This window comes from Anabrus simplex, chromosome 2 (assembly GCF_040414725.1).
Source record: "Anabrus simplex isolate iqAnaSimp1 chromosome 2, ASM4041472v1, whole genome shotgun sequence".
Lineage (NCBI taxonomy): Eukaryota > Metazoa > Arthropoda > Insecta > Orthoptera > Tettigoniidae > Anabrus > Anabrus simplex.
The window spans coordinates 1,035,821,589-1,035,847,041 of NC_090266.1; the positions used below are offsets into that span (position 1 = coordinate 1,035,821,589).

The 25,453-nt window shown below is 39.3% G+C and overlaps 1 protein-coding gene across 1 annotated transcript in view; it reads right to left on the reverse strand.

The window, feature by feature from the left end:
- Positions 1–6,978: 6,978 nt before the first annotated feature.
- LOC136863264 (prohormone-1) overlaps positions 6,979–25,453 on the reverse strand; it is a 319,028-nt gene continuing 300,553 nt past the window's right edge. Inside the window, exon 3 of the mRNA XM_067139648.2 lies at positions 6,979–8,838. Coding sequence (XP_066995749.2) covers positions 8,674–8,838 — 165 coding nt within the window. The 3' untranslated portion in view covers positions 6,979–8,673. The remainder of the gene's footprint in view (positions 8,839–25,453) is intronic.

Consider the following 25,453-nt stretch of genomic DNA (forward strand, 5'->3'; position numbering starts at 1 on the left):
AGAGACCTCGCGTATGTCTGTGCGATTGTACGCACCAATACATCTCACAGCGCCTGGCACATTACAGACTGACGTACTTCACTGAAATACCAAACGGCTGTCGCAGCGAGCGAATGTTCAATTTCATCAAATTCAAAAGATGCTCTAGAATGGACAAGTGGTGTTTCCAATAATTTGATAAATATCTGCGTTTTGTGTTCAAAACTACACTCTCTTCACTTAGGAACATTTGCTCTCATACCTTAAGTAAACATTGCCACTAAGAATTCTCTGAAGTGTAATGTATGTTATTATTATTATTATTATTATTATTATTATCATTATTATTATTATTATTAATGTGAATCAATACCAATGTCGTATTGCTATTTTAGTGAATGACGATTCAATTAATATTGTGAAGAGTATCTCTTGTAGCCTTAATTGATGCGCTTGTTTAAAGTTACGCTATGATGATCAGCAATACCATGTACATTGTCATCTTCGTGTCAGTTTTGTGTATTTTCATGTGTTCATTGAGGGCAAGATTGAATCTGTGTACAGGTACCGTCCCGGAATTGTCTTAGGATACAAATGGGGAAACAGCTCCTTGAAAGGCTGTTAGAGAGATTTTAGTCCACTTTTCTTCTCAAACTGGTTACCTGGCGGCTGAGTCCGTCTTTTTAGTTCCTCACACAATTATTGCATTTGTGTCGAAGTTGACAATCAAATCCGGATCAATCAGGAAAAGGAAGCCTGCACAATTCGGCGGTCGGTGGATACTGTGAAGTTGATAGTGTACGGGTAGAATGCTTAACTTGTTGCAATAAACGAGGAACGCTATTAATTACTAAGTTTCACAAGGTCTCCGCATCAATCACAATATCGACTTCTACCGTGGACAAAGTCCAAGGATTCAGGAGTCGAAATTGACCTAAGGCTGACACTAGTCCATTGTCTTAGAGGTAAAAGGTACAGTAAATAACGTCCAGTGTCACAGTTCAGGAGGTATACACTGACATTAAAGAAGTGCACCGTTCAGGTACCACTCAGGGGTTCATTTTTCCGTACTTATCCAAGGTAGCTACCAACATACCTTATTTCTTGTCCTGATCTTATTCAAAATATAACTTTCCCTGCAATTTACTGGCAGTTCGGTCACTAATAACATATCGTCGTTGAGCTAACAATTCCACATGTCTGACAATGTACTTCATCTCCATTATCTTCTAGAAGACTGATCTGTGGTCACGCCTCCCAGCTACGTATGTGAACCGTTGCGCGGAAAGGGACCCGCAGTCGGAAAATGAAATTGTACAGCGGGGTTGAACAAAAGTATCTGGGGTGTGAACATTTGTTTTTCTATATTTTGACTTCTTGGGATACCTATGGGTCTTCTTAACAAACTAAGTTACGCAGCAGTTTGAGTCTTCAATACTCGATGTCATGAACTCTTCGTAAAATTGGTAGGAAAATTAGTGAAAGCTATAATTGCGTTGTTCTCAAAACGCAGTTTTCTTAATAGTCAATAATTAATATCTTCTGAAGTATTTCACCTAGAAGTATGAACTCTTTTTTAAAATGCTCAGTATATGATGCCAATTCTTGAACCATAAAAATCTCAAAAATAAAAAAATTGACTTCGAGTCCCTTTCCGCCCAACGGATCACATATGGATATGCAGTCCATCAGAACAATTTTCGTTGTGTTCATGTTCCTATGCGTATGTGTAAAGGAAAATTTACCTAACTGTACTGTACTGTAGGAATAGGGTACTCAGTCAATCTAGAGTATAACATATTTAAATGGTAATCATCCTTTACACATTACCATAGGAAAATGAACTCAGCGAAAATTGTTCTGAGGGGCTGCATATACATATGTTGCTCGGAAGCGTGACCAGACTTAAGGTAAATAATTGATAGGAAGTGCATCGTCAAGTAAGCGGTATTGCGCCCGCAGCGACGATATGGTACACTGCTCAACCGCTGGGTAGCAGTGCAAATGCCTCTACTCTTGGGAGAAAGTGCTCACATGATATTCGGATGTTTACCTTACATGATGTGCATAGTACTTACCAACGATGTATTGCTTAACTAGAATGATCGACACGTGACATGGTGGTTCAGGTGGAATACGTAATAGTATACATAAATGACGTAATTCATGGTGAGCAATAAGAATCACGAAGTTGTGCGCACTGAACTTTTATACAGAGACTCTCTTTTGCTCGTTGGGGGCTCCGCCCCCCAAACCCCAGTTGCTTTTCATTAGAAGTGGTCATATGGAAAATGACTGTGGCAAAACAAACGGATTCTGCCACCAGACAGCACTTTTTGTGTTCTACGTGTTTGCTCCTATGACAATTTCTCGTTTCTCCGCTATTTATAGCATAGATAGAGGTAAATGCCTCGATCTAGGGCAACATTTCTTACGTTTTTCACAAGTAGAGAAATTATTTTGCTAAACTAGCAGACAGCTACAGTCTTGATAATTGGCAGGCGTATCGAGAATGGAACGATCTAAAATTTTATCTCTTTGACCTTTTGTCGTACTTCCAAGAATCTTAGATTTGGCTTAAATTTGAGTACATCTTCATATATACATTTCATTTTTCCATACTTACACGATAGCTGGAATCATGCAAATTTTCTTGCATATGGCCCACCGGCGTGCAAATAAGCCTGCTGATCTTCATGATTCTGTCAGATTTATAAGTGTCAACATCAGTAAACTTAATTATATACAATGTTAAAAAATTGACGTAGAGTCTGAAAATCTAAGGTTTAAGGGATAGAGATACGACTAAAGGTCATAGGATCTAAGTTGTAGATTTCGTCATGATGGGTGCCGAATGTGTTTTCCGTTTTGAGATTAGAGTTACCATTTAGTCACAAAAAAAAAAAACTCGAAAGGATGGTCTGCGCTGTCGTTCAAATTGCCTATATATTTCGATTCATTGTAGGAGTAAAAATGTAAAACGTGTAATTTTTTGGAATTTTTCCGTCGGTTAAATGCCAAATTTCAATTTTCTAGCGTTCGCCATTTTGAATTTTCGGGGAGTTAATTAACACGAACTTTTCCGTGAGTTGCAGTCTAATGGTTTTAAGTTTGCAAAGTTTCAAGTTCCTAATTCGTCTGGAAGTGGGTTAACTTTAATATCAGTCAGTCAGTCAGTCAGTCAGTCAGTCAGTCAGTCAGTCAGTCAGTCAGTCAGTCAGCCTTCGATTAGGCTGAAATTTGAGGAGATTTCTTTCGTTTTCCCATACTTATATGGCAGTTAGAATCATGCAAATTGGATCACGTATGGCCAATGGACGTGCCATGTAGCCCGCCGAATTTCATAATTCTGTCTGTCTTACAAGTGTGTGACGCAGTAAGATTATAGGGCCTATACGGAAAATAAACAAAATTGATCAAAAATCGCAAAATCTGTCTAAGTTAAACGGGATCGAGATAGAGAAGAAGTCAGAGGACATGCAAATGCTATCTTTTTTTTTGAAGGAAATTACCGTTTAGTCACAAAATACCTGAAAACAATGGCCTGCACCGTCATTAAAATTTCCCTCATATTTCGATATTTTTCGAAGGTTAAACGTTAAACATGTGAATCTATTGGAAGCTAAAGCTATAATTTTGCCAAAATTCAATGTTCTAGCGCACCTGTAAGTTTGTTTTGGAGAGGGGGATGTAAAAATTATAAAAATATGAACTTCTGGGAATTTGTCAAGTTTCTGTCTCATCTGGAAGTTGGTAAATATTAATGTCACTGATTGAGTCAGTCAGTCAGTAAGTCTTCTGGATTTATGTATACCGAATGGTACAGCTGCCCCTATTCACTCAATGTTATGCAACCCGCAGATTATTGCCTAACCTAGAAACATAGACCTTGGATACTCACAGCGAGGTCTGGTCTTACTACACTTTCTATAATACGTTTATTCGTGTCAACAAATTCAGCATTAACGATAAAATACTGAATGATGGTAAAGAATCGTGAAAATTCTGTGTCACAGAAACTTCATGTACAGAGAATACGATGGCTGAATGAGTAGAAGTGGTGTTGATATAACGTTGGCAAACGACAGCTCGTGATGGCTGAGCGTGCTGTATGTTAGAGGAGGGAAGTGGTGCTAGTTAGTCGGAGGTTGAGTCCGATATAGGACGACTTTTTGATTTCGTTGTTAAATGTTCGTGTGAGTCGCGTTGTTGAAGACAAACCTAAATCACGATGAGTTCTCATGTTGCAGGTACTCGGTTACGTTCGTTTCAAAGTAGCTCTTAAAATAGCTACTTGCAGCGAAATACGCTATTACCGGTCTTCTTCTTCCTGTTCTTCTTCTCCTTCTTCTTAATCTGTTTACCCTCCAGGGTCGGTTTTCCTCTCGGAATCAGCGAGGAATCCCACCTCTACCGCCTCAAGGGCAGTGCCCTAGAGCATTAGACAACTGGGCTGTAGGACCAGTACCTCGCCCAGGCGGCCTCACCTGTTTTGTCGAGCAGGAGCCTTGTGGGGAGACGGGATGTTTGGAAGGGGCAGACAAGGAAGATGGAAGGAAGCGGCCGTGGCTTTAAGTGAGGTACCATCCCGGCATTTGCCTGGAGGAGAAGTTGAAAACCACAGAAAACCACTGCGAGGATGGCTGAAGAGAGAATAGAACACCCCTCTACTCAGTTGACCACTCGAGGCTGAGTGGATCTCGTTCCAGCCCTCGTTCAACTTTTCAAATTTCGTGGCAGAGCCGGGAATCAAACCCCGGGCCTCCGGGGGTGACAGCTAATCACACTAACCACTACACCACAGAGGCGGGTGCCATCCGATTAATGAAGGAAATGTTCAAAATGACCACCCCCTTCGTTAAAGCATATCTGAGCACGGTAGAGGTGAGAATTCTTGCTTGCTTGCTGCAACGTTTGTGGTAGAACCTGCCTGTACTTTTCTGTAAAGGTTACTATGTGCTGTTTCATGTGTTGTACGTGTGAAGTCCAGTCGTTCTTCGAGTCGAGCGTGTGCAGTTGCTTGGTTGAATGAGTGTGACATAATGCTGACAATAAGTGCAGTGCGCTTCATTCGTTATAGCTGTTTGCCATAAGAAAGTCGAACTTTATTAGTCCTTCAAGATGTACGTTTTCTTTTTAAAGGTGAAAAGTGACTGTTGAGACTTAAGGAAGTTAAAACTTAATAAGTTAAACCTTAATTACGAATGTCTTTAAGAGTATAAAAAAATGAAAATTTCGTAGCAAGATTCGAACTCTGAATCCATTAAAAAATCACACGCTGGCTGCGATTAGTTGCATATATACACTCTTAGCGACGAAGAGTAGGCCTTGTTCCTCTGTACTAATGGAATAATCTACGCTATTTGCTTCGAAATTGATCTCGTATGTTATAAGTTCTGACATGTGTAGACAGGTTAACTTGCTGAAAACACCACAGTATGCAAAAGAATCATGTCTATCTTAAGCCCAGATGGTTTCAAACATTCCCTGTGCGTATAATATGCACATATATACTTGTTTAAATGAGTCCAGCATAATGTTTCAGGTGGTATTCACAATGAAGTTGTCCGTAGTCGGAGCTTACGTGGCGATAATTATAATATCTTTTTATTATAACTTCCTTAGAAAATGATTTGAGACTTCAGAAAATTGAAGTCCTTGTAAAGGATGCATAAAGAGAACGAAATTAAAATGTAAAAAGGCATGAGTCAGTAAGGTTTTGAAACCTCACTGCCCAATGTAGCTCATCCACCGACATCTAAAAACCCGAATTTCGTGCAGCTACTTCCTGCGTGAACGCCCATCTCTTACAACTCTGTATTCATGAGGGGAGCAAAAGTTCTAGCATCGTAAATTTACTGTACTTACGTGTTACAACCTAATGGTACAGTTTTATGACTATTCAACGCTGTAACGGTATTAATTACATGTAGTAATCTATAACATCTGCTGTATATCATTTGCGTGCCATAGATTATCAAATACTGTGAAAAACACGTCTCTCTATATTTCTATGTGATGAGACCATAACAAATGGCGGTGAATTGACATGTCTGCAATTGGTCCTAACCTATCACGTTCACTATGATACCGTGACCACCCTTTTCTGTCAAAATAAAATGGCCTGTTGAAATAATCAGGTGCGCAATTCACTACACACAGCTGTAGGAGTGGCTATGGTATGTACAGTACAGTAACTTTTCCCAGAAATGATTGGAGTATTGGACTCCGTTCTACATAAAATGATACACTGTTTTTGAGATGGTCCTCACTTACTGCCTCTTCCAACGTTTTTGCATTGTGCGCAGAAGTCTATATCGGGATAACTGCACTTAAAATGGCTATAAGATGATGTGTAAGATAGGACTAAAAGACGTTTAATTTATAACTGGTTGCATATGTTCGTGAAGAAATGGAAGCAGCTGTACCACCCGGTATAAGATAAGAAGGTATGGAGGGTGAGAGTAATTTCTGGGGGCGAAGGAGGCCGGGAATAGCACTAACACCTTTATCCAAGTTAGAGCCGAAGTTATGGATAGTGGAAGCCATCACCTTCGCCTGCTTTAGGGCTATTATAGGCTGTTTCGAGATGTCTTAGCTTTTGCTTTGAGTGATAAAGTGGATCTGGACGTAAATCGTTGTTAAAACGTACGATGACTAAAATGTGTACTGAACTTTAAAAGTCAATTGAATGTAAGTGAAAGGAAATTGAAAAAATACCACCCTGGTTTTATATTTTAACAATAAGGTAAAATTCCGTAAACTCGAATTACTCTAGTGACAATAGAAATCAGTTCTTAACTTGTACAAATATACATTAAATATTGTTTACGCTGTGTTAAATTCTAGGTTTCATAACTCATAGAGTATTTGGGTACATGACCACTGAGAAAAGCATTCCGTTACATGCTACATTGCTTCTTGGGGTTTGGAGAAATTATAAAGGGGATTATATTTTACTTCATATAATATATTAAACCAAAGAAACAATTTGTAAAATATTTCTTTATTTTCACAATTCAGTTTTAAACAGTGAATACAACAATTTTTAAAATGTATATGTGCGGTGCAAGAAGAACTCAACTGTAACATAACATTCTTAAGTAGACTAAGCAGCCATAAGTGCAGAGATGATAGCTTACATAACTTATGGTTAACTACGATATTAACCATGTTATAATGGATGTAATAGATTTAATAATAGGACCATGCATACTAAAAATGCATGAAGCGGAAGAAAATAATGATAAAATAAACCACCTCCCTTCAGTTTTAAAAATAAATTACATTAAAGGAAGACGATGCAGGTTGCACTTCCCTGTTAAGTTTAAGGAGGAAAGCCGCGACTGTAAATTTGTGGCTATTAATTTTCGATTATGCAATTCTGTGTATAAGCGTAAGAGTTATCAAAATAGAGGAATTAGTCATACATCTCTAAGAGGTTCATCCAGAAACATGTGGAAGTATCCATAAAGCTCTAAGAGGTCCACCTATACTATATCATCACCGTGCATTGTGAAGCTTTCAACTGAATGTAACTGACGTTCTGTTGCAAAATATTTTGGATGGAACCACCAATTAGCAACCGTTTAATTCTGGGAATGTCAGCGTTTTTCTTATTTTAGCAATCTTTGAGGAATTAGTTCAGTTACATTTCCTTCGTCAGTCCATAACTTTTCACAAAATCCGAGCAAAATATTCTTTCAAGTTTTACACGCCTAGAGTTCAATAAATGTTTAAGTTTGTTTTTCATACTGTTAACTTAAATTAATATAATATGTACTTACATCAGCGTAAGCATAGGATTTTATTTTAAGTTTCTTCTTTTTTTCTGTAATAAGTGTTCTGAATATTGTATTCATTGTAAATGCTACATGAAGGGGCTCATCCTCACTGGCGAATTATGATCAATAAATTTAACTCAGTTCAAAATTCAATCAATAACACCGCAGATTTGTTGACACATTATAAGAAACAGATTTGTGGTACAACAATGTTATGCTAAAGTTACTGGCGAGAAGTGTTTCATCGCTGAGTGAACTGTTCTTTCCAATTAAATCCACATTTAGGATTACAATATATTTGGCACAAGAGATCCAGAATATATGTTTTTAAGTGGAATCGATCTAGTCGTGAAAGTGAAATTGACAACTTGTTCAATTCCTTTTCATGACTAGCATGGAAGTATTTGGTCGCTTCGTAGCAAAATTTAACAAATTTGCGATTAACGTTTTCGTTCCTGAAACCAAAGTACAACTTTATAGCGTCAGTTAGATTCTCCCTGGGAAACTATTTTAACACCGCTTCGATAATCAGTCCGTTATTTTCGTTATTATAATACCAACACCCCCGTGGTCTTGTGCCTTCTCCACATATTCACAAAATGTAAAGACATGCATGTATATAATCTGAATACAGTTGGCTTTCAATTGAATTGAATGTACTTATTATAAATTCTTAACACCAGTGTAACTAGAAATAACAGAGCAGAGCAACCATAATACAAGCTTCTATAATCACAACATTTCTTAGTAAGATGAATTAAAAATGGTGTATGAACAATGAGTATTTGTAACTGTCTACCTTATAACGTAACATATTACGGAACAATACATTTAAAACACCTATGTGATCGTCTTGAAGATCAACTGTAATTTACGTGGGAGGAAAGAATACTCCAGAAAGTGTCTGCATCTACTTTCCAAAGCAGGAAACGGCATTGAAGGCGCACTGCTTCCAGTAGCTGCGTTTTCTTTGCAAATCACTGACGTCCATCTGGCTTCGCAGCCTGTTCACTACCTGCTTGGCAAACAGGTAATTGATGAGTGCTGTTTCGACACTGCCGTCATCGTCCACCAGCTGCTAAAAACAAAACCAGAAGAATTATAATGTGTTATTTGCTATAATTTAAGTAAAAGCTTACATAATTATCAATTTAAGAAGTAAACGGGCAAATACTGCAATTCACACCATTATTGAAAGAATACATAAAATTTGAAGGCAATTAATGAACGTTATCGTTTATACGTAATGCATGTCAACAAGAGAACTTCATAGTTTTAAGTGTCTGACGTTTGTCTACCGGCGGCAGGGTTAGGAACTACTCGCTATGAACTAAATGACACATTCTGTTATCTCACTGCGCGCATTATAGCCACAGCGCAAGTGAATTGTCCTAAGAATAGTATCTTTTTGTGCGAATTCCCATCAGAGATCAGTTGTCTTTTGTGTTACTTCCGTACTGTTTTACGGAACTGGAGTTCCTTATAAAATGGAAACGCCTCCGAAGAAATCATGCGAGGTGATCAAATCTCAGAGTAGAAAGATCATATCGTCACTGCCGGGACAAAACCTCCTATACGAAATATTTTAGCTTGGAACTTTGGCCGGCAAGGTTCTGTCATCATAGGTGCAATATTGGGTGAGTATTGTCAAGGCATTCTCGCTCTTCATAATGTATGTGCTGTGGGTCAGTATATCTCCAAAACTATTATCACATAGGAGGTTTGTCCCGGCAACGACGATATACAATGTTCTAAAATTCGAAAATTTTGTTAGAAGTTTTGTGTCTTATGCATGCCCCAGCATTCCATTACGAAAATTTGAGGAAGGAACTGTTAAAGCATTGACATGCAGTGTGAACAAGTAGATATGGGGATGGATGTCAAATCCTAACTCCAGGTGAACATCGGCCAGATACGAAGAAATAGAGATCGATAATTTTGATGCAAGTATTATAGGTTCAACTTGTGTGAAGTACTGTAAGAAATTCCTAAGTTACACAAATTCCTCAGCACTATTAGAGAAATTATACCCTTTTCAGGGAAAGGGGACACATTTGGAGATTAATAAAGACTTTGTCGGTAGTTCGACAGGTACGGCATTTCTGGAAGCCCTTTTTTCAAGCCAGAAAGCGTTGGATTCTTTCTTTAGCTACATGTCAATCTATTCGCCAGATGAAAATCTTGACGATAAAGGTTCTACTTAATATGCTGCAGGTTAATGGATTACTAAATCACCTGTCTGAATAAAGTTGATATTTCGGCACATTAGTCTATGATACTCGTATTTACACAGCAGTGGGAAAGACGGTAGCGGAAGAAGAATAAGAAGAAGTATTCTATAACATCCATGTTAGCAGTATTAAAGGGTGCGATCTGTTTCTTGTTTTCTGATCGCAAACCGATCCCACGCCTTTGCAACACGTGTCAACAAATATGAAAGCGCCCGCTGGCTCTCGTTAAAACCTGATCAGACATGCATTACTAGGGACGCTATGGAGTCTATCTAAGTTTTATTTCATCAATATATTGAGTAATGACAAACTGTCTTTGCTTACGTCATTGATTAAAAAGCTTTTGACAACTTTAAATGCGATACATAAGTATCGTCTGTCATGGTATCACTTTCGCGTGTGACACACTTGTCACGCTTTAAATACCCTCCTGAAAATACTGCACACTTCACAACCCAGCTACCTAAGACGTTCCCTTAAGTACCCTTTCTCATACAATGATCGAATCTCTCGATCCTCCGAAACGAATATCCTAGCCTTACCTGTCCAAAGATCTAACATTTATGACAACTCGTTCACTTTCTTTACATCCCAAGTGTGGAATCGAATTTGTAATAATATAAGGTCCATACAGAATGCAATGATGTATTTAAATCACGTGTTTGGAGTTAATGTGTGGCTGAACGTGACTAATCCTACGAATTACTTTTAGACGTATCGCAGTGTTACTCACGGACGCATATTAAATTCGTAGTGTATGTACAGTACTTATTGCGTCTTATGTATCTTAATAATTTCGTTGTTATTTCTAAGTTACTTTGATTTCTAAATCATATTTACTTGTTTACATTCAGTTTATTAAAATATTATACTTTTAGTAGGTATACTTTTTCCACGCTTCAACACACCGTGTTCAGTGTCTGGTTATTTATTCTGCGTGTACATTAGCCATAATTATTAATTATGCATCTAATAATCTAATGTTATTGTTTTTACGTCCCATTAACTACTCTTACCGACTTCAGAGAAATGATGTATCTATTACATCAATTATCATATACCGCCTTTTTTGGAGTAGGACCATTAGAGACCACGTCAAGTGAATGTAAGGCATTTCTGGAAGCTATTTTTAGCAGCCAAAAAGCGTTAGATTCTTTCTCTAGCCACATATCATCTCTCTTCTGTCTAGCCGCTGTTATGCTCATAGCAGAAGCTCTTGAAGTTAAAACAAAAAATATCGTCGTTGGCGGGACAAAACCTCCTATGTGAAATGTTTTAGCTTAGAACTTTGGCCGGTAAGGTTCTGTCATCTAAGGTGCAGTATTTTGTGAGTATCGTCAAGGCATTCTAGCCCTTCGTGATGCATGTGCTGCGGGTCAGTATATTTCCAAAATTATTATCACATAGGAGGTTTTGTCCCGGCAACGATGATATACTGTTTTGTTATTTATAAGTTACGTTCGTAAATATTGTATAATATGGAGTCTCATATTAGTCGCGTTAAATGTGAGAACAGGCCATCTAGACTTAATCTAGGGACCGATGACCTTCGATGTTAGGCCCCTTAAAACAACAAGCATCATCATCAGACCTAATCTAGCCATAATAAGTAAAGCGTCAATCAATCAATCAATCAATCAATCAATCAATCAATCAATCAATCAATCAATCAATCAATCAATCAATCAATCAATCAATCAATCAATCAATCAATCAATCAATCAATCAATCAATCAATCAATCAATCAATCAATCAATCAATCAATCAATCAATCAATCAATCAATCAATCAATCCATGGCGAAAATACGGTGCAGAAATGCGTCTGCTTCGTTGCGGTATCTGTCCAGATAGCTGTCAGCCAATGAATTCCGGTGCCATTCCTGTACGTCGGTGAGTTGATAAGGAACCCAACAGGACGCTATGTTCCACATGTTAAGACGTTATTTTCATCAGTAAATGCCAAACCGTTTGATGACTGAGACCACTGGTCTTAATGGCTCAGACGTTTGAGGCACTGGCCCTCTGAAACTAACTTGGCAGGTTCGATCCTGGCTCATTCCGGTCGTATTTGAAGGTGCTCAAGTACGTTAGCCTCGTGTCGGTTGATTTATTGGCACGTAAAAGAACTCCTGCGAGACAAAATTCCGGCAACTCGGTGTTTGCGAAAAACCGAGAAAGTATTTATTGGGACGTAAGGCAAATAATTTTTTTTATTTGAGACCAAGCTGTACGGATGATTCCTGGACAGTCCATCGATGGTCTACGGAAACGAGACCACACCCGGTGTCAATCTGATCTTCAGGAATGGATGGCCGTCCTGTACGATGCAAATACGCAGTCTCATTCCCCCGCATGAAACGCCTTGACCAGTCTTGCAACCGTCCGATACGGTAATGCATTCTCGCCACTGGCTTCACGTAATCCTCGATTACATTCTGATGCCTTTTTGCCACGAAAATAACTCGATTTTAATCCACGAACGCTGATCGCCTTTCCAAAACATGCTTGAGAGCGGTGAAATTGTCACTCCTCACTTCAACGCCACACAGCAAAAACACTCTCAACTGGATGCCCGTCAAATGCACACTACACATAGACATCAGCGCCATCTGACCACGCCTATATATTATCTATTAAGGGTCCATTCGGTGGCTGATGATATCCTACGTGGTATTTTATAATCGGTGGATAACCTTAGCACACAAAAATTTGTAATCCGATTACGAATCTTCACGAATCAAGTGCATCGATTGATCGAGTTCTTTTTATCGATTTTCATTTTCTGCAAGGGCAATTTACGTTAAATTAATAATAACAATGAGCTGTTATACTGAAGTCCTCATTCTAACCAACAATTATGTTACATTTCTGTCATCTGTTTTGTTAATGCCAATCTTCTATAACTTGTTGATGCTTACTTTGTGAGATAATAAATCCATCTTAGCCCACTTCTTGAGGAAGAAAAATTCTACATGTATAAGAGCTAGGAGCAATCGTTGACGATCTGCAATCAAGGGGTTTAGCATGTACGTTGGACTACAGCAAAAAGTATTGCAAACTTTTGCTTCTAATTATACTCATTTACATAAATGAATTCGCTAAAATCAGGGATTATTTCATTGAAAGGCATTTTTCAGATGTTCGTCATTCAAATAGGATCTATAATTTGTCTTGAAATAGTTCATTTGTGAAAATAGTTATTCGCACAAATAAGTAGAAGCAAATATGGCCAAAATGTTTAGCTGCAAATTGTCTTAACTTCATGTGATTTTCAAGTTAAAATGTTTGTATATACCAACTTAACCGTGTTGTAGGTGTTTATAGAACGTATAATTTCGCATTTATATTAACTGAAGCTGTAAATAAAGTATTTCATTTGCAGGTTGAACGTGCAATAGATTCACAAATAGGTCAAAGTCTTTTTCCGGATTTTGAAATAGAGAAAACTACTTTATCAGAATTCGGTATTTGGTTTGTATAATAGGGGAGCATAAGGTACTTATCATACCCATTGTTCTCATTTCTATTTAGTAGGGACTCGAGGTAGGGAAAAGAGTATCGCTGCGATATGAACGAATGACGGATGTATAAACACTGACCTCCCGCAGTTCGCGCAAAGTTCAAGAACAATTTGTGGTTCGTGAACCAGTAGATGACAGTGAATGGTATACACAAAACTATCCTTCATCCTCCGGTTGAAAACCACTGAAATGCCATAAGCCCTAATGAAGGTAAACAAAGTCAATTGTGGGCCTACTATTGTGACAGCTCACATCCAAAATCGATTTGTTGCATGTGGATCTGGAAAGGTTTCCATATAGCTGATGGGTTGTAGTGAACAAAGCTGGTAGCCAGAATTCTTGCAGCAAAATGTTGGTTAGCGGAATAATAAAGTGTACGTTCTCCTTGTCGCAGCAAGTACGTATACAGTAGGCTACCCTCATGCCGCGTTCACCACAGTGGTTTGATATTCCAATACGAGCACTGAATCCTCTGTTTTATTGTTTTCTGTGTGGACAGACAGTAAACTAGATTAATAATCCTGCTCACGCCACTAAAACTCTCTTGGACTAAAACCAGGACCTGTTGCTGTTACATCATACAGATTTGTATGACTTTATTACAATATAGCATTAGGCACAGCTAGACATATCATTTACTTATTTATGTATTATTTATGTCTCAATTTTTTATTCATTTATTTCTAATATGGTGGAAAACAGGCTTAATAACCTATTACAGTACCTTCTTGGCACAACAAAAATTGTCTACTTTCTCCAAAATAAAATGATACGAAAAGAGGAAAACATATAATAATGCCATACACAATTGTTTATTCAGTTCACATAGATTTGTATATCTTCAACGATCAGAAATTATTTTCTTCAGTATATTTTTTATTTATACAACATACTTTTCCTCTTCGGTCTGTCGGAGAAAATTATGTATAGTATGTTTGCTACTACAACTTACTCTGGCATATATCTGTTGCATGTCTTTCGTAACCACGGTTTTAATCATAAATAAAAAACTACACAAGGTATTCACATTACATTGTACAACTAGAGTATTTCACTTACAAAGAAACAACTTTCTCCAAGCTCCTTCCTTTTACACAAATAATTTGGCCATTAATCTGCAGCTTTCATCCAACATTTATTCCGTACCATTTCGTTGTAGTTAGGCATTGTAAATGCGTGGCTCATCGTATCGTACAAATAACTAGGCTAGAGAGTGGTCTCTCGCAGTTCACGTAGTCACCTCCGGTAACGAGAATGGAGCAGTATCGGCATTATCGAAGTATGGCCTCTTCTCGCTCGTGAAGTCCCTTGGCGCGTTCCGACCATACTCCCCTTGACAGGCAGGTTTCCTGGCTCCAGTAATTTCGAGTGTCAAAGACTAGCTTACACAGTTCTACTAGTTATTACATAAATGGTGATGAATTAGAGTCAACCGTACAAATATTTGTTTAAATACTCTTAACCTTTGTAAGCTGTATGAATTCCAATGTTGCTAGTTTTAAATTAGAGAAATATTCATTACCCCTCCCTCGTAGCTAAATCAGCTAGCGGTAACATCAAAGGGTTGAAATAATAAAGAAAGACAGAAAGAAAGAAAGAAAAAAGACAGAGTAAAAAAAGAAAAAGAGGAACCTGAATAGTTCCTAAATTTACTTCCAGGTACTCTGCGAGATCGAACCTTTGTCTTCTAATTTAGAACCTTTACCGGTACTGAATGTGTGGAGGCTATAGACTGAATCTACTTTAGCACTGATCGAATTGTAAAATGTAGAATTTTTCTAGTAACGAATTCATGTGGTGTACTGAAATAATACCTGCTATCGTATGCCTACACGTGAAATATGTAAAAGGAATGCGTAATTGTGGACAGTTACTCCTGCCAGAAAATTTGTGTTCCATAATATTTGCCTCAATGTTATTGATCTTGATTTTTTCAGTGAGATAGTTTTAAAATTAATCCGTAATGATTGTGGCGAATTGTCATTTGGACATATTGTGTTAGATATTCCATGACACAAGTACTTTAGAAACCTGTTTTTCACTTCGCCTTGTTATGTGCAATGTTGTATACACATACATAGTATATCGTCGCTGCCGGGGCAAAACCTCCTATGTGAAATATTTTAGCTTAGAACTTTGGCCGGTAAGGTTCTGTCATCTAAGGTGCAATATTGTGAGCATATTGTCAAGCCATTCTCGCTCTTCATAATGTATGTGCTGCGGGGCAGTATATCTCAAAAAATATTATCACAAAGGAGGTTTTGTCCCGGTAACGACGATATCAATCATTTGGTGCTAAGGATAGACCTTAAATTCGCGTGCCTGAAGACATAGTGCTCGACTTTCAAAATAAAGTATGAGACAGTGAAGTATGGTGGAGAGAATTGCTTTCTCAGACCTTTTATGACTGAGAAGCAGATTTTTCTTAGTTAATAGTAATTTTCTAGTACCTAGCGAATTCATGTGGTGTACAGTTTTCTATCTCCACGTAATAACAGATACACACCAAAGTATAGGTACCAGAACTGCTCACAATACCACCGCACAATCTCTTTCCTTTGTACACGATGCTATTGAGCAGGATATTCCAAGCTCTTTACTACACGTTACAGCAAAAGTAATTTACAATAATAAAATTATCAATGTATTATTCTTTAGGCTCTTTTGACAGGATAGAATCTTTGTGAGTCGTGGTATTCTCATAATGAAGACCTTTATAGCTGAGTGAAGGAACAAGAGAACCAATTTCTTCAATATTTTGTGGGGCTTAGATTTGTGTCATTTTCAAGTCTTCCTTATTCTCAACTGTACAATGGTAGACACAGCATCAAAAGGATGAGTTCCAGTTTACTTCCCCTTATATGATAACAAAGCGGGCCTTGGTGATTATATTTTCTTTTTTCATAGTGAAATTTCACTCTATATCTCCATTTTTTCCTTGTAGGCGATAACCATTTAACATTATATATTTTACTTACTAGATGCTTTAAAAGGTAAGTTTTAGGACGTTAATAATCTGTGTAAAGATGGAACAGAGTTTTACGCTTAATAACCACCAGGGACCATTATTTACATGACTGTTCATTTTGTATTATATATCTTCTAATATATATATATTGAGCAGATTACGGAAATGTGCATTTATTAAATAACCTCATTGTGTACCTTTGTCGATCATGTATTGTCATTTTCAGCAGCTATTACCGTCAATTTCTGATTGGACTGCTTAATTATGTTGTCATCTCATGCGTTTATGTTGAGTAATCAACATATATGAATATCATCGGACTCTAAAAACCAAACGAGTAGCCATGCGGTTAGGGTCGAGCAGCTGTAAGCATGCATTTGGGATACAGTGGGCTCAAACACCAATGTAGGCTGCCCTAATGATGGTTTCCCGTCGTTTCCCATTTTTACATCAGGCAAATGCTATGACTGTACCTTAATCAAGGCCGTGGAATGTATAGAAGGAACCCCAATGGTCGCTGATCATGAAACTGAAAACATTAATCCTATGAAGAGTTGAAAGGATAGGATTTCAAGCATTATGCTAAATGGTGATATTGATCAGCTGGAATCGTTTATTCTGAGGTTATGCATTTCTTTGCAGATGAGATAAATCAATTACCTGGCCATCAATTTCCTGCCGTTAGAATTTACAAAAGTGGAAATTTACAAAATAATCATAAATATGACCATGAAACCTCTAGTAACCCACAGTGCAGGTCTAAAAGGCAACGAGAGAGAAACAGAAAGCTTTATGCCTGTGAGGTAGCCCTATATAATTTCTATAATCACAGACGGAAAATTGCTCGCAAAATTTTGGACAATACTACTAAGGTCCATTCTTGTAAAATCCAAATAACTACGATTTCGGATCATTTTGAAAGGACTTTCGGTACCGAAAATAGCAGTTCATCTCTTTCCCTTATGGAAAAAGGCAATGACTTACCTACTGATGTTAAGATTTCAGTAGATGAAGTCCATAAGGCATTATACAACATTAAAGTTGACATCTCACCAGGACCAGATCAAATTACAGTTCGTGTATTACGGCACCTCAAGGTTACTAAATTTCTGACATTACTCATCAACACGATGCTTCATTTTTCCTACGTACCTACATAACTCAAAATGGCCAGAACAATTTTAATACATAAGGGTGGAGATATAAATGATATTAACGAATGGAGATCTATAACGATATATTTCGGTGGTTACTAGAATAACTGAACAAGTGCTATTTGATATGAGACTGCGTTCATATGTCACATTAAGTCCTCATCAGCGTGGCTTCGTGCCTTTACCTGGAACTCAAGTCAACGCTTCCCTCGTGAATGGTCGTCTCCAGGATGCGAAAAGTAACACAAAGCATTGTTGCGTCATTTCTTAGACGTCACAAAAGCATTTGACTCTGTCGGCCATGAACATATCAAAGGATCTCTTCGACAATCTGAAATTCCTCCAAACTTATGTAGACTAATAGAAGCATTTCTTACAAGGAACACAGTACAAGTTTAAGCTGACCTTAAGAAATCAAATCCCATCGAAATAAAGTGGGTGTAGGTCGAGGGTCCCCTAGATTACCATTGCTGTTTAATTTAGCAATTAAAACTGTAATGCAAAATCTCACTGACCATGACATATGTCAACGTTATGGCTATATTTTATCTGATGATTTACCGCCGTTATCCTCATTTGCTTGCGCAGATGACCTAGTCAAACTCAGCAAAACCAAAGTGATGCTACTACCTTGTTAAATTTATCTGAAAGTAGCTTTGCAGTAAATTGTTTACATATCCAACCTCTTAAAAGCAATTCTATAATCCTGAACAAAGAAAAATTAACTGCAGGAAACGTCACTACACTAGAAGCATCAATAATCCCATCGATAAAAGCAAACAATGAACGAATCAAGTATTTAGGAGTTGACTTCAACAACGAGTTTTCTTTTGACAGACATAAACTAATAAGCCAATAACTTCTGACTGAAATAATCTGGTAGAAACAAAACTTCTAAAACCAGAGCAAAAATCAAGATTATTAACGTGTTTGTTTGGCCCGGTTTGATCTATCCTCTAGCTGCCTCTGTGGATCCGTGGTAGAGTGTCGGCCTCCGGATCCCAAGATAGCGGGTTCAAACCCGGCAGAGGTAGTCGGATTTTTGAAGGGCGGAAAAAAGTCCATTCGACACTCCATGTCGTACGATGTCGGCATGTAAAAGATCTCTGGTGATACATTTGGTATTTACCCGACAAAATTAATTAAATCTCAGCCATAGACGCCCAAGAGAGATCCGGTTTACTCTAGGTCCGCTAGATGGCAGACAGAGTAAACCGGAACGTCGAAATTGACGAGCAGACAGCCAGATGGCGTCAATTCGAAATGTCTGCAAACGGTAGCTGAGGCCATACGATTATTATTATTATTATTATCTATCCTCTACAATGTGCCCCTCTGACACAACTATCAAACCCTTTTCCAAAAGATCTGGACTAATTTACAAGAAGTTCTGTAAAAGAAATAACGATGCTGCCAAATGATACTCCAAATTCGATGCTCTATATTGCCAGAAAGGTGAAAGGGATAGGAATAATTTGCGCTGAATGGGAAGTCAGTATACAGCAGCACAATATTTGTGATCGCTTACTCCATGTTCAGGACGTTCATCTGCCATACGTAAGGAAGTTACCTGAAGAACAAGGTATGGCCCTCCACAGAGTTGACATACAGAAAGAAAGTCTTCCCCCAAAGACTGACGGAAGAAAACTGCGTGAAGTTATGATAAATCGATCCTTTCAGTCGTAGTGCCAGCTACCATATAAAGGAAAGGGAGTAGTTTCATATTCAGACTGTCCTAAATCAAATTAATTATAAATCACCTCTGTCCTATTCTGAATGCATAAATGCAGTGTAGATGTCATGCAACCTCACCGCAGTCAGGTCGGTTCCCGGCAGGTCATTCAACACAAACCGTTGCCGCCAAAATGGCTGTAACGAGACAGAAGCCCTTGGATGGATATGTGCTTGGTTCTTGCCGGAGCACTGAGCTAGTGCGCAACCATCGCCACCATCGTGTAAGAACGTCGATTGCTCAAGGCTTGAGAAAGCGTGGATGGGAGGTGCACGAGGAGGTTCACTGCATCTCTACCGATGACGCTAATCGGAGGACTGACATCATAGCCATCAACAGAAAGGACATGAAAGCAATGGTCTTTAATCCCACCATTCATTTTGAAAGAGACCTTAATCAGGCTCGGGACGTGGACCTAGAAAAGCAAGCTATTTATGTTCCGTGCTTGCCTTACCTGTCATCTAAGTATAAAATACCTATCGATCGGTAGATTGTCAAATGCCTGCTATTCGGAGCAAGAGGCACCCTCCCTAGTCAGACATCGACCTTCCTACTAAATTTGAAATTTCCATTCTGCGAGTTAGAAAAATATAGTAATACAGATACTGAGGGACTCTGTGCAAACCATTCATTTCCATCTCTACCTGAGAACGTGACTTACATTCTTCCCCCACTAACCCAGGAGAAAGGAAGATAACAGCATTAACGATGAAATTTCCATTTTTGATATATTTAAACTCCATTGAAATTGTAACTGTATTCCGGATCCGAATGGTCACCTTCACTGGAGGGCGGATGATTTATTTCTTTAATAAATATCTCTCTCTATTCAAGAATCTGCGTATGATCACAAACCTGTACTGCTAGGGGTTTTACGTCGCACCGACACAGATAGGTCTTATGGCGACGATGGGATAGGAAAGGCCTAGGAGTTGGAAGGAAGCGGCCGTGGCCTTAATTAAGGTACAGCCCCAGCATTTACCTGGTTTGAAAATGGGAAACCACGGAAAACCATCTTCAGGGCTGCCGATAGTGGGATTCGAACCTACTATCTCCCGGATGCAAGCTCACAGCCGCGCGCCTCTACACGCACGGCCAACTCGCCCGGTAACCTGTACTGCAATATGGAATAAGGTATATCGTCGTTGCCGGGACAAAACCTCATATGTGATAATATTTTTGGAGATATACTGACCCGCAGCACATACGTTATTAAGAGCGATAATACCTTGACAGTATTCACACAACATTGCACCTTAGATGACAGAATCTTTCCGGCCAATGTTCTAACGAGGGAAGTACTCTTGCTTGAACGGCTAAAACCGACTAGATGTGCGCTTAACATACGAAGATATGTCTGTTCTGCTACCCATCAAAGGCATTTATCTGTAAAACCCCGCATTAGTGTACAATCAATGTTCGGACGTTACGGCGTACAAATATTGCAGAAACACAATTCGCAGCAGAAACTACCGTGCAAGGGGCACTTCAGACCATTAGAGTAACAAGAAACAGATGTGGTGAAGTATCATCTGGCAAAAGGTTGAACACGTGCTTGCAATAAGAACTCTTAACACATGCAGTACTGTGTTGACATAGTCCTCTTTCCCACAATAGAAGATACTGTGCTGTCCTTTATTCCACGTCGAAGTGTAAATGTGGAGTTTCAATGAAGTGATTAAAACACAGCGGAATGGAACAGTATGCACACTTAACGAGGGCAACATGTAGACATACTACATTATTTACAATGTTCCCGCATTGCAATAGTCCAAACTCAAATGCCACGGTGGTCACATTATCAAACGAAGCAACAGGAACATCCACATCATAACCTGCTTTTTGCGATGCGTATGATAACATAGGTCTGTATCTCGGTGCAGATAGTTGGTTTAAGATGACGGAGTGAAGACGGATGATGAAGTATCGATCATGTAACGTGGCCTGCATTGTATCTATTTGCAAACGTACAAAATCAACAAGGGATATGACATAGAGCTTGTATTCCCTAAAGAATATACATCCAAAGTTTGGCAGTATCTTTAATGTAATATATTTATTCGGAAAACATTCTTCAGTGACGTTGTAGACATTGTGCCCTGACCAGGAATCGCAAAAAAGTAGACCTCTCTCACCAACATGTTCAGCGAGGACCGAATTAAAGAAGCTCTTCATATGTGTTCTATTCATTTTTCCACTTTTACTCGCTTCAACACGGACGTTCCGTGGACGCATTGCTGTCAGTTTCTTTGCAACCTGTGGACCAAACGTTCCATCCTTTTCCTGCAGACAAATTAAAATGTGTTCGCTAATTTGCCATTCAAGGACACAGCCGCATCAATTGTGTAACTATGCGTAGAACTATGCACAGACTGTACTAGACCAACTGTTGATTTTCTCCTCTCTTTGAAAGTGTTGCAGAAGACGTCAGTTCATAAACAAATTGGCTCTGATCACTATTCCACACGCATTCCTTCATTATATTCCCGTCTTGAATAAACATATTCACGTCTGCCACAAATGTTTCTGCTGTTTGTGTAATAACATGGTCTTATTCAATTTCTTTGCGAGCCATGAACATAGTGAGATGTCTGGACGAAATATTATATTCGTCTTTGAAGGCCCTGACAAAATGCAACGAAGCCTAAACATTGTCCAGAGAAACAGCTCTAGCGGCTTCCAGAGCCCATGCTTGAATGTGCCAGTAGTGGACCACTGATCCATTATCTCCAGCTCTGCCAATTTGTGCTTTTACAGACTCTTTTAAAGACTTCAGCGTTAATGTTTTTTTTCCCTTGAAAAGACATGGGTCTTGCCTTTTGCGCGTCACATGATCTAAAATTACCTTGCAGTTTGATTTCGATCTAATGCAGCTATAACGCTTCATTAGTTTCTGATAAGAATTGTAACCGCGATTATAATAATCCTCATAAATGTTGTCCAATGTTCGGTCATCAGTACTCCGTATCACACTTGTTCGTACACGTTTTGGGGGTGAAGGAGCGAAATCACTGTCACATGTAGTTCCTTTCGTTGCTGGATTGTCGGTACGGTTTGAACCCTCATACTCATGTGCTGTTTCTTCTACGCCGTCCGCCTCACAGTCACCATTACTCTCCAATGTGTCGGTATGTAGTTCTGTTACAGATCCATTGTATTTCTGCGTTATGATATCATATAACATGCATGCAAATGGCCCATCCTCCACTCCACTTACATTTTCACTATCCAGTGTGTAGCATCGGCGTACCTTTTCGAGAAGCAACTTCACAACATTCACAGGGTTGATTGGCTTCCACCTACTCATGTCGGACGATTGTGTGTGTCCTATACTACGACACACTGCTACTAACAGGTATTGCGTGTACAGCTTCAATGCAGCCAGGCCTGTGCACTGACTCTCAGGTGGCTCTGGCGACCGAAAACGTACTTTTACAGATTAATGGCCTTAATAGCTATTGACATACGTACAACTGTATACTTTAAGCCCACATTCTGTCGGTTTTAGCCGTTCGAGCTGGGGTACTTCCCTCGTATGTGCAATATTGTGTGAATACTGTCGGGGCATTATCGCTCTTCGTAATGTATGTACTGTGGTCAGTATACCGCCAAAATTATTATCACATAGGAGGTTTTGTCCCGGCAACGACTATATGTTGTCCGGCTCCATGGCTAAATGGTTAGCGTGCTGGTCTTTGGTCCAAAGTGTCCAGGGTACGATTCCTGGCCGGGTCGGGGATTTTAACCGTAACTGGTTAATTCCATTGACCCGGGGGCTGTATATGTGTAGCGTATCCTGCATTATAAATCATCCTAGGTAGGGCCCTCATCTTCACAGACATGCGGGTCGCCTAATGGGCCGTCTACGAGAAAAAGACCTGCACCAGGCCTCCCCGGAGGTCATACGCCATTATTATTATTATTATTATTATTATTATTATTATTATTATTATTATTATTATTATTATTAATGTATAACACGCCATGGCTTCGTTCCAGCAATATATCAGCAAGCAAAATATAATAACTTGAAAAGAGGAATGTGTAAGATGTGTACCCACATATATTTCAAGGTCAGATAGTTCAGTAGCTAGCGTCTCGTGCAACCGCCATTTTGTTGTGAAATCAGATCTCGGGGCACGTGGTAAAATTAGTATAATTCGGGACTGAGATGTGAGTGCACCTACCGCGAGATATCATTCGTTCCGTCGACGCGAAATCTATCGATATTTCTAATGATATTCTTGAGAAACCTTGTCTAGATATGTGAAAAATTGTGAAATATCTGAGAATTTTGTCAAATTTTTCGAAATGCTTCATTATCTCAAGGAAGATTGAAGCCTGCTGCAAATGGAAACACATAGAAAGAATGAGTCAAATAAAATCGAAAAAGCCCACGATGTTTGGAACTGAGTGTAATAGGACCTGTGTACAACGGATAAAGGCTGAAGCCAACCAGCCAACTGAACAGCTGCTCTATATCGCTGCCCATGGACTCATGAATGGTTTTGTCGGTACGATGATTAAATTTCTTGCGCAATTTTATGCTGAACCTGACCTGAATTGACGACATCGCTATCACTACGCTACGAGGCTCAAGGGCCATGCTCCATAATTAGCCTTTTTCCTTGAGAAATGTGTGTTTACATCTTGTTGTAATGTCTTTTACACTAAAAGCAATTGAATTAGAGCTAGCTGTCGTAATGGGGAAATGTTGCTATGCTCGCCCCGTCTACTGTAATAGGAGGGGTTGGTGTGTAACAACGAGGACGTCAGACCTCGCACTGGCGGTATGAGTAAGAGTTGATTACAGGGTGGGTAAGACATCCTCAGCCCATTTGATTGCGGCCAGATTGTCGGCGTCAAACATACGGGCCACTACATCTCGGAAGTTGTGCAGGCACTCAGCTTTCCAAGGACCACCGTATCAAGAGTGTGCAGTGAGTACGTCGAATTAGGGCAAAACTACGGAAGCCAGGATCAACTGGCATGGTGTACGACGCGTTGATGACATGGATTGCCGTGGACTAGCTCAGATTGTAAGACTGTACAGTATAGCAGCAACGACATGAGAGTAGCCATACTATCCACAACGATCTCCTCATCAGAGGGTACATATGCAGTCGTCCCACGAGCGAATCTCCGCTCAACAACGTCACAAGGTACAACAACTGACATGGGCCAAGGGCACGACCATTGGACCCTCAACTCGTGGAAAAAGGTAACCTGGACAGATGAATCGAGGTACCAGTTGGTACACGTCGATGGCCGGGTGCCAGTGCGTCATGAGGCAATGAATCCCTCTTACCTGCAAGACAGAGTTCAGGCTTGTGGTGGTGGTATCCTTGTACGGAGGCTGTTCACGTGCGATGAAATGGAACTCCTGGTAAATCTGACATCGTCTCTCACCGGTGAACGTTTCAGCAACATGTTGACAGATCATATGCACCTCCAGCACCCTACAGGTGATCTGTACCTACAACAAGACAGCTCTCCAGCCCATCGCTCCCGAATTGTAGCCGACTGGTTCGATGATCACATCACGGATGTGAAGAAGCTTACCTGACCCCGATGAGCCCCGATCTCAATCCCGTTCAGCACATCTGTGATGCTGTCGGGAGGGACTCTGCTCCAACCAATCTTCGTGGATTATGGTAGGCTGTGCAGTTATCATGGATGATCAGTATAGCTCCCCAACACTTCCGGTGTCTTATTGAGTCCATGCCACGCCACATCGTCACCGTCATCAAGGCAAAAATGGGTGCTACGAACTACAGACAGCTACCTCTAATTCAATTGCTCATGAGTGTATTATGTAAGCATTTTTATATACGTGCGTATTTAGTACTTTGCTCTTCTGTTTCGTCAATATTTTCCTTGTGGCAACTTCTATGATTTATCATCACATAATTAGTTAATTCCTTTTCAAATGTCAAAAGAACTTGCAAGGAAATAACGAGATGATGCCATAAAAATATCTGTCCAATTTCTCCAATAATGTATTGAGTTATAAGTTCAGCAGCATGCTGCAAAGGTTAAGGGGAATTGGATTGTCCCGTCTCATCAGTGTTTCTGTCCTTGT